The 18,405-nt window shown below is 38.1% G+C and overlaps 1 protein-coding gene across 2 annotated transcripts in view; it reads left to right on the plus strand.

Moving 5' to 3' along the window:
• Window positions 1-18,405, plus strand: part of ADAM9 (ADAM metallopeptidase domain 9) — a 102,854-nt gene that overhangs the window by 44,440 nt on the left and 40,009 nt on the right. For both annotated transcript variants that reach the window (XM_019921515.3, XM_019921514.3), the window contains 5 exons: window positions 250-331; window positions 861-994; window positions 7,924-8,095; window positions 14,294-14,386; window positions 15,422-15,617. In XM_019921515.3, the coding sequence (XP_019777074.1) occupies window positions 250-331; window positions 861-994; window positions 7,924-8,095; window positions 14,294-14,386; window positions 15,422-15,617 (677 nt within the window). The remainder of the gene's footprint in view (window positions 1-249; window positions 332-860; window positions 995-7,923; window positions 8,096-14,293; window positions 14,387-15,421; window positions 15,618-18,405) is intronic.

Below are 18,405 nucleotides of genomic sequence, written 5' to 3' on the forward strand. Positions count from 1 at the left end.
GGTTTGATATCAAAAATGTATCTTCATTTGTCTGAAAAATGAATTTGTAATATTAATCTCCACTCTGATAATAAAAAAGATGTCTTTAATTGAATTGTGATTTTTAAAATGTTATTTACCTTTGCCATTTTTCTCCCAGTTTTCATAGGGTCTACCAATCAGTTTAAGATTACCCAAAGAAATAGGAGCAATGTGTACCTTTTCCTCCCCAAGTACATTTTATAACTTATACCTGTTCTCTTCATTTAGGAAGAAAGGTTTTGGTGGGACCGCGGGAATGGCGTTTGTGGGAACAGTGTGTTCAAGGAGCCACGCGGGCGGGATTAACGTGGTATGTTTTGTTCTTGATGTTCATCTTTGGAATCTGCATTAGGAAATGTCCAACATTCAGTGACTCTGTACTTCCTCTCCTAGTCCTTACAGCGATATTTTGGCTATTATGAGGGACATGGTAGAAGTGGCAGATGTGTTCTTTCCCTGGAGACTGAATTAAGTTTTCTAATATTTATTGTGTGTTTATTAGCGCCTCACTTTTTATGGATGAGGAAACAGAGGTTCCATTTGAGAAAATTAAGTCAGAACCATGAACTTGTTTTCCCATCAACCACCATGAATAATCTGTTGGTGCTAAAGGAATTGATCTGTTGCTTAAAGAGTCTATCTCTATCATCAGTATGTTAAGTCACACCAGTTTCCTACTAGACTGCCGTGTCTACACACTGATGTTGGATGCTTGCTTTATTACGTAGGCTATCAGTATTGTAGTGATGAATTTCCTTTTGTGAAAAAGTAATCTGAGAAACAAAAAGCATATCCTTTTTGTTCAGAAACCTAATGAATACCTTCCTGTGTTTGGGCAGTTTGGGCAAATCACAGTGGAGACATTTGCATCCATTGTTGCTCATGAGTTGGGTCATAACCTTGGAATGAATCATGATGATGGGAGAGATTGTTATTGTGGAGCAAAGAGCTGCATCATGAATTCAGGAGCATCGTGAGTAACTGAATTCTTTCTTTTTATTCTTTTTCCTTTTGCTTTTTTAAAACTATTGAACATTTGTTTAATGCTAAAAATAAACAATGAATTGTTTGGATTGGAGTAATGTGTATCTTTTTGAATTAGAGTTTTCCCCAGGTGTATGCCCAGGAATGGGATTGCAGGATCATATGGTAGCTATATTTTTAGTTTTTTAAGGAACCTTCCCATTGTTTTCCATAGTGGCTGCATCAATTTGCATTCCCACCAAGAGTATAGGAGGGTTCCTTTTTCTCCACACCCTCTCCAGCGTTTATTATTTGTAGACTTTTTAGTGATTGCCATTCTGACTGGTGTGAGGTGATAACTCATTGAGTTTTGATTTGCATTTCTCTAATAATAGCGATATTAAGCATCTTTTCATGTGCCTGTTGGTGATCTGTATGTCTTCTTTGGAGAAATGTCTATTTAAATCTTCTGCCCATTTTTTTGATTGGGAAGTTTGTTTTTTTGATGTTAAGCAGTATGAGCTGTTTGTATATTTTGGAAATTAATCCCTTGTTGGTTGCATCGTTTGCTAATATTATCTCCCAGTCTGTAGGTTGTCTTTTCGTTTTGTTTATGGTTTCCTTTGCTGTGCAAAAACTTTTAAGTTTAATTAGGTCCCATTTGTTTATTTGTTTTTATTTCTGTTACTCATTTTTTAGAGAGGGATCCAAAAAATATTGCTGCAATTTATGTCAACAAGTGTTCTGCCTGTGTTTTCCTCTAAGAGTTTTATAGTATCTGGTCTTATAGTTAGGTCTTTAATCCATTATGACTTTATTTCTGTATATAGTGTTAGAGAATGTTCTAATTTCATTCTTTTACATGTAGCTGTCCAGTTTTCCCAACACCACTAATTGAAGAAGCTGTCTTTTCTCCATTGTATATTCTTGCCTCCTTTGTCATAGATTAATTGACCATAAGTGCATGGGCTTATTTCTGTGGCTTTCTATCCTGTTCCATTGATCTATATTTCTGTTTTTGTGTCAGTACCATACTGTTTTGATGACTGTAGCTTTGTAATATAGTCTGAAGTTAGGAAGTGTGATTCCTTCAGCTCCATTCTTCTTTCTCAAGATTGTTTTGGCTATTCAGGGTCTTTGTGTTTCCATGCAAGTTTTAAAATTTTTTGTCTATTGGTAATTTGATAGGGATTGCATTGAATCTGTAGATTGCCTTGAATAGTATGGTCATTTTAACAATATTGATTCTTCCAATCCAAGAACACGGTATATCTTTCTATCTGTTTGTGTCATCTTCAACTTCTTTCATCAGTGTCTTATAGTTTTTGGAATACAGGTCTTTTGCCTCCTTAAGTTGGTTTGTTCCTGGGTATTTTATTCTTTGATGTGATGGTAAATGGGATTGTTTCCTTAATTTTACTTTCTGATATTTTGTTGTTAGTGTATAGAAATGCAATAGATTTCTGTGCATTCATTTTGTATCCTGCAACTTTACCAAATTCATTGATGAGCTCTAGTAGTTTTCTGGTAGGGCCTTTAGGATTTTCTGTGTATAGCATCATGTCGTCTTCAGACAGTGACAGTTTTACTTCTTCTCTTTCAATTTGAATTCCTTTTATTTCTTTTTCTTCTCTGACTGCTGTGGCTAGGACTTCCAAAGCTATGTTGAATAAAAGTTGCAGGAGTGGGCATACTTGTTTTATTCCTGATCTTAGAGGAAATGCTTTCAGCTTTTCACCATTGAGAATGATGTTAGCTGTGGATTTGTCCTATATGGCCTTTATTATGTTGAGGTATGTTCCTTCTCTGCCTACTTTCTGAAGAGTTTTTGTCCTAAACAGATATTGAATTTTATCAAAAGCTTTTTCTGCATCTATAGAGATGATCGTATGGTTTTTATTCTTCAATTTGTTAATGTGGTGTACGGCCTGTTTTTTAAAGTGCGTTATTTGTATTTTCATGGGAGAGCTGGATTTGACATGAACACAAGTCATGTCTTTCCTCAACGTGTGCTGGAAGCTATCACCTTAGCAGGGGTTGGGATGGGGAATGGAGGGGCTGGAGCTGGAGCTGGGTTTGTGACGGGACTTCCCCTCTGCTCAGTGGCAACACTGCCCTATTGGGCCTGGGGTTTGGTCCCCAGTTGCTGGAGCACGAGCGCTGAGGGTTGGGTCTGAGCCCGCTCTGTTCCCTTTAAGTGTGTGCTGTCCCCTTTCCCAGCACCAGCACCCTCTCCCTGGGGTGGGGGGGAGCAGTGCTGGGACAAGAGGGGCTGGTGTGGCCACTCAGCGTGGGTCTGGGCACAAGCTGCAGCAGTCCAGCAGCAGGCAGAGATCTGCAAACAAAGACAGTTTTGTTTCTTTCTTCCCAATTTGTATGTCTTTCATTTCCTTTTTTATTGCATTAGCTAGAGTGGTCAGTTTTGTCTGATATTAATTTAGCTGTCCCAGATTTGTTTTTTTTTTTGGTAATGTTGACAGTATATGTTTTCTATTCCTTTACTTTGAACTTTTCTTTATTCTTGTGTTTTAGATATATGTTTCTAAACAACCTATATTTAGGTTTTATTTTCTTAATCCAGCCTGGCAATATTTGTCTCTTAATTGAATCATTTAATCTACTTACGTTTAATATGATCACTAATACACTGTATTTATGCAAATGTAGGTGACACTGATTATAAGATACCATTATTAACATACCACTTAGAATGAAAAAAATGGTGACTATCAAGTTAATTCAAATTTTAAGATGAATCTCAATTTCAGGGTATTTTAAATGTGTAAAGAATGTGTTTTAGAAAAACACATCAAATCTGCTGTATTACAACTGTGGATTTTAGTTCCCTGCTAAAATTTTCAAGCTTCTCATTTTTCTCTCTGACCATAGGAAGCACAGATTTTCTCTTCCTGGGTTATTGTTTGATAATTCTAGTATCTAGAGACTTTATGGGACTATATCTGTTTTTTTTTTCCCCTTATAGTGTCTTTTAATTTTTTTATAGTTCTTCTCACAGTATCTTGTGTCTTCATGTTATGTTTTGATAAAGTATTGGGTATTATATTTGAACAAGTTTTGGTAAGAAATAATTTGAGAAGTAGGATTATGTTATCTTTGGCATATTAAATCTTCTTTTTGAGGACAGATTTCCCACCTACTACTTCATATGCTATTTCATGAACATTAGTTGACTGTTATAAGTTAGGCTTTTTTTTTAGATGCAAGTGATATAGATGCTAGTGTTTTTACAGATAATCAGTTGGATCCAGTTCTGTTTAAAAAGTGGATAATTAACTTTGTAATATAATTTTTTATCATTATTTAAGATATTTGAGGGACCTGGTAGTATTCCCCTCACACACTGCTCTTGGATTCCTGGGCGTGTGAGGGGTGCTTTTCCTGGGAGGTACCTTTCTAGAGAAATGGCTTTCTTAACTCTGTCCCTCAATGCCACCTACATCAGAAAGCCTCCATAATCGGAGGCTTTTAAAAGAGTGCTCTTTTTTAAAAAAATTGATCTGATTAAGTGCCATCACTTAGAGTTCTTTCTTAGGACTTCCTGTTCCTAGGCTGTGGGGTTAGGATGGTAGTGGTGGAAGTGTGTTTTGGTTATTTCCAGGTTAGTCATAGAGAGAATGTTTTAAATGATAGTTGGGTTTTTTTGGTCATATCCTGGTGGACCATTTCCATCACTGTTAGTCCCATGTATCTCCTTTTGAATCAGTTTTATAAAACTCACCTAGATGTGACAGAAGAGATTCGGAGATGCTTTAGATTCATATCTTAGTTCCCAGAAGTGATAGAGAGTAGGGGTATTTTAGTTGCTATTATTCAAGCCGAGTGTCAGGAGAAAGATCATCCTTCTTATTACTGTAGGTGACATCCAAGGATGACTAGGGAGAGAATATCTTCATTTTATTATCCACAGTGTTAGTGAAGGTCAACGTGGGGATGTTTGTTATTATCTCCACATACTAAACAGCAGAAGAAGCGGTTATGATTTTGTTATCCTTTTCAGTATGATAGTCAACTTCATTGTGGGTGAAACAGATTTTTTTTTTTTTGTAGATTGCTTTAGGATCACACATATAAAACATTGTTTCTATGAGAAAATGTGTTCCAAGGACTGTATAACAAGCTTATTTCAAAAATAATCTGTTCAGAAGTGGTGAACTTTGTAGATTAAAATTAGGAGCTCAAGTGTAGGAAATATACACATATGTTTGTACAACTCCTGTGACTATCAGCTGATTAATATATTCTTACAGAAAACATTATTGAATATGTACTGTGTGGTAGGCAATGTACTAGCCATATAAAGAACAATAATAGGAAATAAAAAAACAATTGTTTAAATTGAAGTCTCCTTGTTTATCAGATAATTATCACATGCTCTAGTTTGACATTTCTACTTGAGGTCCTTAGACTCAATCTCTTGTTGTCCTTCCTAAAACCTGCTCTGCCCCCATCTTCCCGTGATAGTTAATGATAGCGCCTTCCTTCTAGTAGCTCAGGACAAAAATCTCAGTCACCCTTGACTTCTCTTTTCTCACATTCTTTGCCTTAATGCCTATTTCTTTAAACCATATAAATAATCCAAACCCTTCTTACTGCTTTCACCACTGCCAGTTGGTCCGTCATCATCTGTTGAGTGGACTTCTTCCTGCTTAACATAGCAAACATGGTGATTTTATTAAAACGTAAATCAGATCACATCATTCCTGCTTCACGCTTTCCATTGTGTCATTCCGCTCCTTATTTCACTCATCATAAAAAGTCAGATTCTTGCAATGGCCTCTTCACACCTTGCTGTCTGTATCCCTCACTGTCTCACTCCACTCCAGCCACGCTGGCTTCCTTATCTGTTCCTTGAACAGGCAGGCCTCTCCCTTCAGGCTTTTGCACTTACTGTTTCTTCTGCCGGTAATGTTCTTCCCCTAGAAATCCAGTTTTGATTCAGTTGTCTCAGTATTTGAAGTGCCTGTCCTGACAGCTCTTTGAAAAACTGTAGTCGCTCCTCCCCCTGCAGAGGTCGTCCTCTTCACCTCCTCATCTTTTTCCCCAACGTGACTTGTCTTCTAATGTACTATTGAATTTATTTCTTCATTATGTTTATAGTCTGTTTCACTCAGTAGAATGTTGCCTTCACAGGGGCAGGGATTTTTGTCTGCCTTGTTTACTGTTTTCTCCCCTGCACGAAGAAGAGTGCCTTGTACATGATAGATGTTCCACAAATATTTGTTGAAGGAACAGTGTTGTACAAAAGGACTCCTCCTTACAATATTCCTAAGCAGAGAGTAGCAAGAAAAAGAAGAATGTGGAAAACGAGTGTTTTTGTCATTGTCGGAAATCTTGTGCTAGGTCTTTACTTTCTGTGTGACTGCTTTCCAGTCCGAAGAGCCAGGAGCCAGGATTGTCTACTTCCTGGGAGACTCTGGGCCGGTTAGCAAAGAAGAGTTTACCCAGGGGACAAAGTCTCCCAGAAAGGATCTGTTTCTTAGATTCCTTGGATGTACAGAAGACACGGAATCAATAGGAATGCTTTCTCAATCACTGTAACGTAACATGGTTCTCATTCCCACTGTTACTTTTGGTACCATTGCTCAAACTGATGAAAAAGATTCTTTCAGGGCACCAAACGCCCCCAATAAAATTTTAATGTGACTTGGATTTCTCAAAGGTTCTTGTTTTATAGATGAGTGTGTCTCCCACTAGTCTTCAAAAGTGAACCTAGCCAGTGGGACTATCTTATTGAGTTAAAGAGTAAAACAATAACTAAAAACAACCCAGCAACACATAGAAACACATCAAAATTGTGTTCGTATAAATACCACATAGACAGTTCAAGTTGGACCGTTTCTAGAAGCCCATCTAGCCTTCGGAGTATTAACTACAGTTCTTAGAAATTACCATCAGAGGCATTTGAACCTCAGACTGTAGCTGAAATTCTGCCCTGTGCAGGCTGCTCCTTGGTAGCTACAGTGTGTGCATCATCGCTGGATTCACGTTATTGTCACATAGCTCCTCGTAAGTGTTAGTGAGGGGAGCGCAGGAACGTAATTTCAACAGAGTGAAAAGAGGTTGGGGAAACAGAGCTCGCTTCACATATTTGGAGAACCTTTACTATGGAAGACAAATAAAACTTAATTCTAGAGAGGACTAGATAATTTTTGAGGTCTCTTCTGATGCTGAGATTTATGATTCTGTGAATATTTTCTGTATCTTCTGCCATTTTATTTTTTGCCATTTTATTTTATTTTATTTTATTTTTTTGTGTGTGGTACGCGGGCCTCTCACTGTTGTGGCCTCTCCCGTTGCGGAGCACAGGCTCCGGACACGCAGGCTCAGTGGCCATGGCTCACAGGCCCAGCCGCTCCGCGGCATGTGGGATCTTCCCAGACGGGGGCACGAACCCGTGTCCCCTGCATCGGCAGCCAGACTCTCAACCACTGTGCCACCAGGGAAACCCCTGCCGTTTTTTTTTCCCCGCCATGTCTCGCGGTTTGCAGGATCTTTGTTCCCCAACCAGAGACTGAACCTGGACCCTTGGTAGGGAAAGCGTGGAGTCTTAACCACTGGACAGCCAGGGAACTTCCTCTGCCATTTTATTTTATTTTATTTTATTTATTTATTTATTTATTGTTATGCGGGCCTCTCACTGTTGTGGCCTCTCCCATTGCGGAGCACAGGCTCCGGACGCACAGGCTCAGCGGCCATGGCTCACGGGCCTAGCCGCTCCGCGGCATGTGGGGTCTTCCCGGACCGGGGCACGAACCCGTGTCCCCTGCATCAGCAGGCGGACTCCCAACCACTGCGCCACCAGGGAAGCCCCCTCTGCCATTTTAAATGTTCACTTCTTGATGGTTGAAGACATGACTTAAGATTTTCAAAATGAGTAATTGCTATGACTTAAGATCTTTTTCTTCATGTTTATTACAGAGGTTCCAGAAACTTCAGCACCTGCAGTGCAGAAGACTTTGAGAAGTTAACTTTAAATAAAGGTGGAAACTGCCTTCTTAATATTCCAAAGCCTGACGAAGCTTACAGCGCTCCTTTCTGTGGTAATAAATTGGTGGACCCTGGGGAAGAGTGTGACTGCGGTACTCCAAAGGTCAGTTTAATGTGTGATGTTTGCTTTGCGAAGTTACCTTGGGATTTGCAAAAGAATAAAATAGCTCGCTTTGGGCAACTCTAGCATAGGAGCTAAAGTAAAATATAGTGGCAAAATGAGGAGTGGTATTTTGCTTGTGGGCATAATGTTCCTGGGATTGATCATCCCCTCCTTCCTAGAACATAACCAATGGTGTCATCTGTTTTGGTGTCCAGGAAAGCACCATGTTTATTCTTCTGTTTTTTGGTACCTTCTACCATTTCTGTTATGGTTACTGAGTCATTTATTTATTTTAAAGAACGAATCAGTTTTTCTCTTGGCTCTTTACTTAGAAGCTTTTACTATTCTGGCACTGCCATTGCAGAAACATTTATTCAGTTGACCTCATTTTAATAATAAATTGAAGCTGGCCCATTGTCCAGAGTTCTTCATTAACAAAGTTCTTGCAACTCAAATTAACATTCTCCCTTTAGTAAGCTTCAGTTCACCTACCGCTCTCTGGCTTTCTCACACCTGTTACCCACACTTACTGCCATAAGTCTGTGCCCGTCTTTATTCTTCTTCTTCTATATCTTAGCCATTCTCCTCTCAAAATGGCCTACTTAAGACTACCTAGACAAGGCTTAGGAGGAAAAAAAGTTTTAATTAAATTTCAAAAATTAAAAAAATTTAAATTTTGAAGAAATTGGTTCAATTGTATGTAAACTTTACTATATTCTCAATCTTTTCCACAAGTGCTGCTTCTTCTCCCTTACCTGACCACACATCCCTGGCTTTTGCCAGAAGGCTTTACATTCTAGAAAGGCAGTACGTTTTTTTGGTTTTGATTTCTGCGGGGGAGGGGCGCGCCACTTGGCTTGTGAGATCTTAGTTTCCCAACCAGGGGTCTAACCTGGGCCCTCGGCAGTGAGAGCACAGAGTCCTAACCACTGGACCACTAGGGAATTGCCAGGCAGTATGTATTTTATGACGAAATTGTCATGGGCCTTCATTGCACTATTGCTGCATGTCAGCAGCCTCTGCTAAATGTTTTCCATGGTATGATCCTCACACTAACTCTAGGAGGTTGATATTTCTTTATATTCTCATTTTCAAGTGAGGAAAATAAAGCCTAATGAGGTTATGTTTAGTCTCTAAATTAATGTTATACTGTTAGGATGACCAAGCTCTTCTTTCCAGGCATTCTCCTAAAATATTATATATGTTTTGATTTCTCCTGACTATTTACTTCATTATCGAACTAATTGAAATAGTCTATATTTGCTTCTCGAGCTTTTGCACTACAAATTACTCTTGAAAAAAGTACCTCTTCCCCCCAAATATCACAGGTGTTTTTCTTGGTATAAAAGTTTCAAATAGCAAGCACAAGCAAAATTTCCCTTTATTTCTCCCATACATTTTTTCACTCCCTTCTGCAGTGGTAATCATTCTTATAAGTTCAGTGTGTCTCTTTATAGATTTTATTCTATGCATTTATATACCTGTATACAGTATGAACATTTGTACCATAGTTGGGTTTGTTTTAGGATTTTATTTTCTTACATAAATGAAAGCCAACTTAATACATTGCACGCAGAGGTGTTTTTTCTATTAATATATCCTACAGATTTTTCCGCGTCATTATGTTATTTACACATAATCCTTTAATCTGCTGATTAGTATTTCAGTATAAGGATATACTGTGATTTATTTCACCATACTCTCATTAAAGGACATTTACTCACTGTAGTTAGTATTTTTCTGTTGCAAACAGTGCATCCTTGTATATGCTCCGTGTGTGTGTGTGTGTGTGTGTGTGCATACATACATATACAAGTATTTCTCTAAGATAATTACATAAAGGTAGAATTATTGAATTGCAAAGTATGCATGTTTTTAATTTTATTAGAGACTACCAAATTTCCTACAAAAAGGCTGTGTCAGGTTGCACTTTTACCAACAATATGTCATGGCATTTAGTGTCCCCCATAGTTTTGTTAACTGAGCAAGGTACAAGTTTTACTCGTGTTTCAAGATTATCATCATATAGCCCCTCTATAATTTTTTCTAGCATTTTTGTAATTACGGTTTTTTGTATTAGCTCTATAATTGGTGTGGGGGGGTCATGTGGAGTGAGCTAGAGAATTAACTTTTACCCATTAATTGTCAGTTGTTGCAAAACCATTTAAAATGGTACTTTCACCATAAACAAAATTCCTGTATACATAGTCTATTTCCGGATTCTCTTTTCTTTTATGAAGCCATCTGTCTGTCTTGCACAGTAGTTGTGAAAAAAAATTAACAGCTGTATTGAAGTATAATTGAATACAGTGTCAAAAAAAACCCACCCCAAATTCAGACTTAGATAAGAAAAGGCTTTATCCAGAAGAAAGACTATTGTAGTAGGGAGAACACACTGACCTCAGACATCTGGAAGCGTCTCAAAATCAAACAAAAACGTTTTTCTTTTATAGGGTAAATGTGGGAGCAAACAGAGATAAGCAGAATCTTTTATGGGGAAGCTGGATAAGCAGGGGAGAAAAGCCAGTGAGGTCTGATGGGAAGTTGTCTTTTGGTCAGCTGATTGCCAGGAGAAGCTGGGAAGGGGTGGGGATACTTGTTCCCTTTTTTTTTGTGGAGACAAACAGAGTTCAAGGGCCTATATAGGAAAGAGAGAAGGCTCACTAAAGTTTGGTCAAGACAAAGCAAAGGGTAAGAAACAGGCAATTATAAACACTTGTCAACAATGAACTGCACCCATTTAACACATACAAGTTAGGTTTTGATACCTGTTTGCCTATGTGAAACATATGTTTTTGTGCTTTTGGTGTTACATCTAAGAAATCTTTGCCTAGTCCAAGATTTCAAATATTTTCTCCTAGAAGCTTTATCATTTTAGGTTTTCTTAAAAAATAAATTTATTTCGATTTTATTTATTTATTTTTGGTTGCATTAGGTCTTTGTTGCTGCACACAGGCTTTCTCTAGTTGTGGCGAGGGGGGGCTACTCTTCGTTGCGGTGCACAGTCTTCTCATTGCAGTGTCTTCTCTTGTTGCGGAGCACAGGCTCCAGGCGCGCGGGCTTTGCTAGTTGTGGCACGTGGGCTCAGTAGTTGTGGCTCACGGGCTCTAGAGCACAGGCTCAGTAGTTGTGGCGCATGGGCTTAGTTGCTCCACGGCATGTGGGATCTTCCCGGACCAGGGCTCGAACCTCTGTCCCCTGCATTGGCAGGTGGACTCTTAACCACTGTGCCACCAGGGGAGTCCATTGTTTTAGGTTTTACATTTAGGTTTATGATACATTTTGACTTAATATTTTGTATGGTGCAAGGTATAGATCATTTTTCAAATTTTCAAATTTTTATTATGAAATTATTATAAACTGACAGACCATTGGAAAAACAGTCCAAAGAGTCCTATGTATTTTTTGCTCAGTTTCCCCCAAAGGGTGACAAATTATATAGTTATAGTGCAGTATAAAAACCAGGACACTGACATTGGTATGTTAACTAGATTACAGACTTTATTCAGCTTTTACCATTTTAACCTGCATTGGTGTGTGTGTGTGTGTGAACTTTTATGCAGTTTTATTCCATATATAGATTTATGTAACCACCACCTCAATTAAAATACAGAACTGTTCCATCACCACAAAAGAACACCCTCCTGCTACCTTGTTGTAATCACACCCATCCTGACTCCAGCCCTTATCCCTGCCCCTGGCTTCCATCTGTGGTTTTGCCATTTCAATAATGTTTGCCATTTCAATAATAAATAGAGGGACTTCCCTGGTGGTCCAGTGGTTAGGACTTTGCCTGCCATTGAAGGGGGTGTGGGTTCAATCCCTGGTCAGGGAGTTAAGATTCCACATGCCTCGGGCCAAAAAACCAAAGCATAAAACAGAAGCAATGTTGTAACAAATTCAATAAAGACTTAAAAGAAATAATAATAAATGGAGGGACTTCCCTGGTGGTCCAGTGGTAAAGAATCCACCTTACAATGCAGGGGACGCAGGTTCGATCCCTGGTCAGGGAACTAAGATCCCACATGCCTTGGGGCAACTAAGTCCGCGCGCCACAAACAATGAGCTCACGCGCCTCAAACAAGCTCACGCGCCTCAACTAGAGAGCCCGCATGCTGCAAACTACAGAGCCCAAGTTGCTGGAGCCACAACTAGAGAAGAGAAAACCCACATGCCACAACTAGAGAGAAGCTCGAGAGCTGCAATGAAGAGCCTGCACGCCGCAACAAAAGATCCCACACGCCTCAATGAAGATCCCACATGCTGCAACTAAGACCCGACACAGCCAAAAATAAATAAATAAATCTTTAAAAATAATAATAATAAATGGAATCATACAACATATAACCTTTTGAGACTGACTTTTTTTCACTAAGCGTAATGCCTTTGAGGTCAGTCTAGGTTGTTGCGTGTGTTAATATTTTTTTAATTTTTTATTAGTGAGTAACAGTCCATTTTATGGATATTACTTCAGAGATTTGGAATAATGTTTAGGGTGGTATTTCCACCAGCTCAAAGGGCCTATCTGAAGTTTGTTTAACCATTCACCCATTAAAGGATATCTAGGTTATTTCTAACATTTTCCTATTATGAATAAAGCTGCCATGAATTATAGTCCACTCTTTATCATCAGAGAATTAAAGAAAAATATGGTCTTCATGAGTAAACATACGAAGAATCTCAGCAGAGAAATGTATAATAAAGAACCAAATGGAAATTATAGAACTAAAAAGTCTAATAAATGAAAGATTCACTGGGTAGAATTAATAGCAGATTAAGATGGCATAAAAAGAGTCAATGAACATGAAGTAGAACAAAAGAAATAATCCAATCTAAAGAAAAAAGAAGAAAGATTAAAGAAAAATGAACAGAGCATCAGGGACATGTAGGCAATATCAAAGAGCCTAATGTAATTATAAGTGAAATCCTAAGAGGAGAGTGAGAACGAGATGGGAAAAGTATTCAAAGAAATAATGGCTGAAAATTTCCCATATTTAACAGAAAATGTTAAGTTACAATTCTAAAACACTAAGTAAAGCCAAATCAGAATCATTACTAAGAACGATTGTAGGCACATTGTAATCAAAGTGCTGAGATAAGCAGAAAATAATGCAAGAAGTCAAAAGAAAATGGGGAACAAATGTATACATGGCAGCTGATTTTGGGAGCAGAAGACAGTAGAACAGCAGATTTATGGTTCTGAAAGGAAGAAACCGTCAGCCTAGAATTCTGCAACATAGGAAAATAAATATTCTTCAAAAATTAAAGCTTATAGCCCCTGCCCCCTTCTCTCCTCCTCCTCCTTTCTCCTGTCTTCTTCTTTCCCCCTCTCCTTTCTCCTTCCCTTCTCAAACAATTCATACCTGAAGACATTAGTTGGAACATAGGAGAGTAGATGTCACTGGGTGGAAGGTTCGGAGCAGGGGTAGGGAGCCATGGTGGGCCAAAGTGGGGTGAGAGAAGCCAAGCAAGATAAAAAGAATGTCCACATGGGTGGAAATTCACCCAACAGAGAAGTCAGACCTTGAGCATGAAGAGAAGTGCATTTATGGATGCTTAATTTCCTGTGATCATTAAACACACTGTTATAAACTGAATGTTTGTGTCCCCCAAATTCATATGTTGAAGCCCTAACCCCCAAGTATGTCTGTATTTGGAGAAGGGATCTCTAGGAAAGTAATTAAGGTTAAATGAGGTCATAAGGGTGGGCCTTGATCTGATAGGATTAGAGTCCTTATAAAAAAGAGACACTGGAGAGTTTGCTTGCTTTCTCTCTGAACACATGCACTGAAGAAAGGCCATGTGAGCACACAGCAAGAAGGCAGCTGTCTGCAAGCCAAGGAAGAGAGTCTGCGCCAGAAACTGAATTGGTTGGAATTTTGATCTTGGCCCTCTAGCCTTCAGAGCTGACGTAATAAATTTCTTTTGTTTAAGTCATTAGTCTATGGTACCTTGTTCTGACAATCCCAGCAGACTAAGACACATACTCTCTGTGATTTCAGTCCTTTGAAATACGTTGAGACCTAGATAATAGCTAAAGAGTCACTGATAAATCCAGAAGGATAGTAAGGGACTGTTTCCAGAGAGTAACTGTTACAGTCAGGTTAGAAGGAAGCATAGGTCTAAGATGAGAATTTTATTAATGAATATTGATGACAATAATTTATTTCTTTATTGACAGTCATTTTCTCTTCACAGGAATGTGAATTGGACCCTTGTTGTGAAGGAAGTACTTGTAAACTTAAATCATCTGCTGAATGTGCATATGGCGACTGTTGTCAAGACTGTTGGGTAGGGAATTCCTCTGTATTTGGAAAAAATAGAAAAAGGAAAAATATGCATATATCAAAATTGGTTTTCTCTGATCTGTAAGAGAGCACTATTTTTATTACATGATTACATGAACAGTTTTATGACACTTGTTTGCAGTTTTTTGTCATGTTCTTTTATGACAAATGGTCTAAAGAGAATTTTTTTCTTAAGTAAAAACATTTTTTTTTTCTGATTTAAGAGTGATCCATGTTTTTCATTAAAAATTCAACAATAGAAAGTAGACACTGAAAGACCCTCTATCATTTTACCCTCTTTAGGTAGCCATTGTTTGATAATTTGTTGTTAGTCACTTTTTCCTATGTAAATGTGAGTATGAGTGTGCGTGTAGGTGTGTGTCTGTGTGAAAGTGGGTAAACATGGGTATACATATTTTTACTATGTACTTTTTTCAGTAAGATACCATGGATTTTCTTCCATTCATGTAGTTCTACAAGGTTATATAGTTAGTATTCCTTTGTATGGCTGTACCATAATTTCTTTATCTGGTCTACCAATGATGGACATTTAGATAGCTTCCAATATTTGCTTATAAGTGGAATTGTTGGGACAGAGTATGCATATGAAAATTTTTGACATGCATTTTATATACCTTCTACAAATGTGCCAGTCTGTAATTGCCAGTCTAATCAATACACTGATTACTGTACAGTGTACAGTATAGATTACATCCGCACTATTTTTGTTTCCTCGTACTAACATTGGTTGCTAGCCAGTGTTATGATCCAGGTTAGTTTGATAGTTGTAAAGTGCTTTTATATCTTAGTTTAATTTGCATTTCTTTTGGTTATCAATGAGGCTATGCTTTTTCATTTTCCATGTTTCATGACTTTTATGAATAGCCTATTACGGGCCTTTGTTCATTTTTCTATTGGGTTGTTTAATTTTTTGTTTTTGTTAGAACTTTTTATAGATATAAATATTGTGGTTTCCAATTTGATTAATTTGTGGGAATTTTCCTGATATTCCTTTTCAATTTCAATCCCATTACCCTAGTTCCTTCCAGGAGGTACTTTGTGCCGAGGAAAAACCAATGAATGTGATGTTCCAGAATATTGCAACGGTTCTTCTCAGTTCTGTCAGCCAGATGTTTTTATTCAGAATGGATACCCTTGCCAGAATAACAGAGCCTATTGTTACAATGGCATGTGCCAATATTATGATGCTCAGTGTCAAGTCATCTTTGGCTCAAGTAAGATATGTTATTTATATTGATTGCTGTGATTTTATTTTTTTGTTTTAGTTTTTGTTAAAAATGGAAAGCAAACGTTATTGCTAAAATTGAAATTCTCCCGTTTCCTCTCTCCTATCATGTTCCCCTCTTTCCTTCTCTGTAGGCAATCATGGTCATTAATTTGATGTGTCCAAGTTCAGTTGGTGATTTTTGTTTTTATCATACTTTCTCACCTCTCTATCCTGTGTATATTAACATTATGTGTATACATATATATATACACAGTATTGTATTCTAGCTTTAATAAATTCATGTAAATAGTATGGGGACATACAGATGGGTCTTCTGTTTTCATTGTTCACTCAAAATGTTTTTGCAATCCATCTGTATTGCTATATTTAGATCACAGAGCATTAGAGTGTTCTATTATATAAATGGAATCCATTCTTTTCCTAGTAGTATTTAATATATTTTTTATTGTGTCTCTTTTTAAATATTTCATTTTTATCAAAGTTATACATACAGTAGATTAAAGAGCCAAATCATTCACAAGATTTTATGAAAAAGTAAAGTGTGCCTCCCCATAATAGCCCCATCCCTTAAGGCAACCATTTCTACCTTTTCTTGCTGATTTCTAGCCGATTACTTTGTTACTTACTTGCTCCAGGTCTTTAGATAATTTCTTGGTAATGCTACTTTTGGATTTTTCCATTCTAGGTATTAACTGTTAATTTTTCACTGCAGAGGATGAGAATTTAATTTCTTACCTTCTCTTCTCTCAACACTTGTCAACTCTCATCCTACTCATGCTCATTTTTCATTCTCCATCCTCTTAATGTGGATTAATTATAATTTTAGGTAGAGCAGTGTTGACTGTTGTGATTTATAACAAACCAAAAAAAATTGGTCTTTGTCCAGTTCCTGGCATGAGCTCCTAAAACCCTTGGAATTTCCCAAGTGATGAGAGCTGTAAAAGTGTCTTTTGTTATGTCAAGGAAGTGACTTTTGGAAAGTCCCTCAGTGACATAAGGGTGGGGCTGGTTGCCAGGGAACTAACCCTGTGATTAGCGGTTGGAACTTTCAGTTCCCCCACCTCTGTGACTGGAGATTGCCGTACTCACAAGTGGCCAATGATTTAATCAATCATGTCTATGTAATGAAGCCTCCATGAAAACCCCAAAGGACAGGGTTTGGAGAGCTTCTGGCTTGGTGAACAAGTGGAGATGCAGGGAGTGTCACACTTGGCGGGGCCTGGAACCTCCAAGCCCCTTTCTCTATATCTTGCGTATGCATCTCTTCCATCTGGTTGTTCCTGAGTTATATTCTTTGATAATACACCAGTAATCTAGTGAGTAAAATGTTTCTCTGAGTTCTGTGAGCCACTCTAGCAAATTAATCAAACCCAAGGAGGGGGTGGGTCATGGGAACCTTGATTAGATAGGGTCGGAGGAGAGAAGACTAAGCATGAAATGGGACGTCCTTTATGTTAGGTCATGAGACACAGTGGTAGAGATCTGTGAACTTCTGATATATTTTGCAGGAATGGACAGGTTACTGCAGACCAAAAAAGTACTTACAGATAGGCATTTTAGAGAAGCAAATGCTATTATTTAGCAAGTATATTATCTTTGTAGAGGCCTGCAAAAAAGTCTAGGACGACCGAAGGAACAACATTATTGGGGGGGGGGGGCTTGTTATTAATTTAGTCACTTTTTCCTGATATAAATGTGAGGGTGAGCATGTGCTTTGCTAGAGTTACTGCCATGTGACGTTTATCCTGTGCAAGTATTCTGCATCCATTTTCAGATTACTTGATCCTCCACTTCTTTTTTCTTCCAACTCCTTTCACCTCATATCCATTTTCTTGTAAACTGAACAACGTAGTATCAGGTGTGTAAGACAGACACATGAATTTCCATTATTAGATAGAATGTACTGCCATTTTGGCTTCAAAATATTTACAAATAAAATATTTTTAGGAATATGTAATTAAGTGGAAAAATCAAACATTAAGTGGTACATATATAAAATATAAGAAAACAAGAATGGATTGATACTTTATTAGCTGTCATGGCTATTTGTCAATGTAATTAATACCTAAATTAAGCATCCATATATGGTAAGTTAAAAAAAATAATACCTGGAAGTGTTTTCACCAACCCTCCCAGCCTGATCTAACCAGGGGTGCAGTAGACCTGTGTTTGAGAGCAGTGAGAATTAATATGCTGAAAGTGCTACCATGCTGTGCATGGTTTTTAATTTCATCATGGTTAATATAAATTTATTTATTTGTTTCTGGCTGCGTTGGGTCTTTGTTGCTGCACGCGGGCTTTCTCTAGTTGCAGCGAGTGGGGGCTACTCTTCACTGCGTGTGCAGACTTCTCCTTGTGGTGGCTTCTCTTGTTGTGGAGCACGGGCTCTAGGCACTTGGGCTTCAGTAGTTGTGGCTCGTGGGCTTAGTTGCTCCGCAGCATGTGGGATCTTCCCAGACCAGGGCTTGAACCCATGTCCCCTGCATTGGCAGGCAGATTCTTAACCACTGCACCACCAGCGAAGTCCCATCATGGTTAATAATTTCATCTTGTTTAATGACACTTCTTTGAGGACTTGAGTGCTTGAGTCCAGGCTAACTTTTAAGTACCATCTAAGCTTTATTTTCACATTTTGTTGTCAATTATAAAATGTGGAACAAAATGTTTTATATGTAGGCCCTGAAACCTTTTCAGAGGTGTTGAGGCAGTTTATCCAGGCGTATGGACTGTCGTAGGGAATACTTTTATTTCTGAATTAAATTGCCATAACATAA

This window comes from Tursiops truncatus, chromosome 21 (assembly GCF_011762595.2).
Source record: "Tursiops truncatus isolate mTurTru1 chromosome 21, mTurTru1.mat.Y, whole genome shotgun sequence".
NCBI lineage: Eukaryota > Metazoa > Chordata > Mammalia > Artiodactyla > Delphinidae > Tursiops > Tursiops truncatus.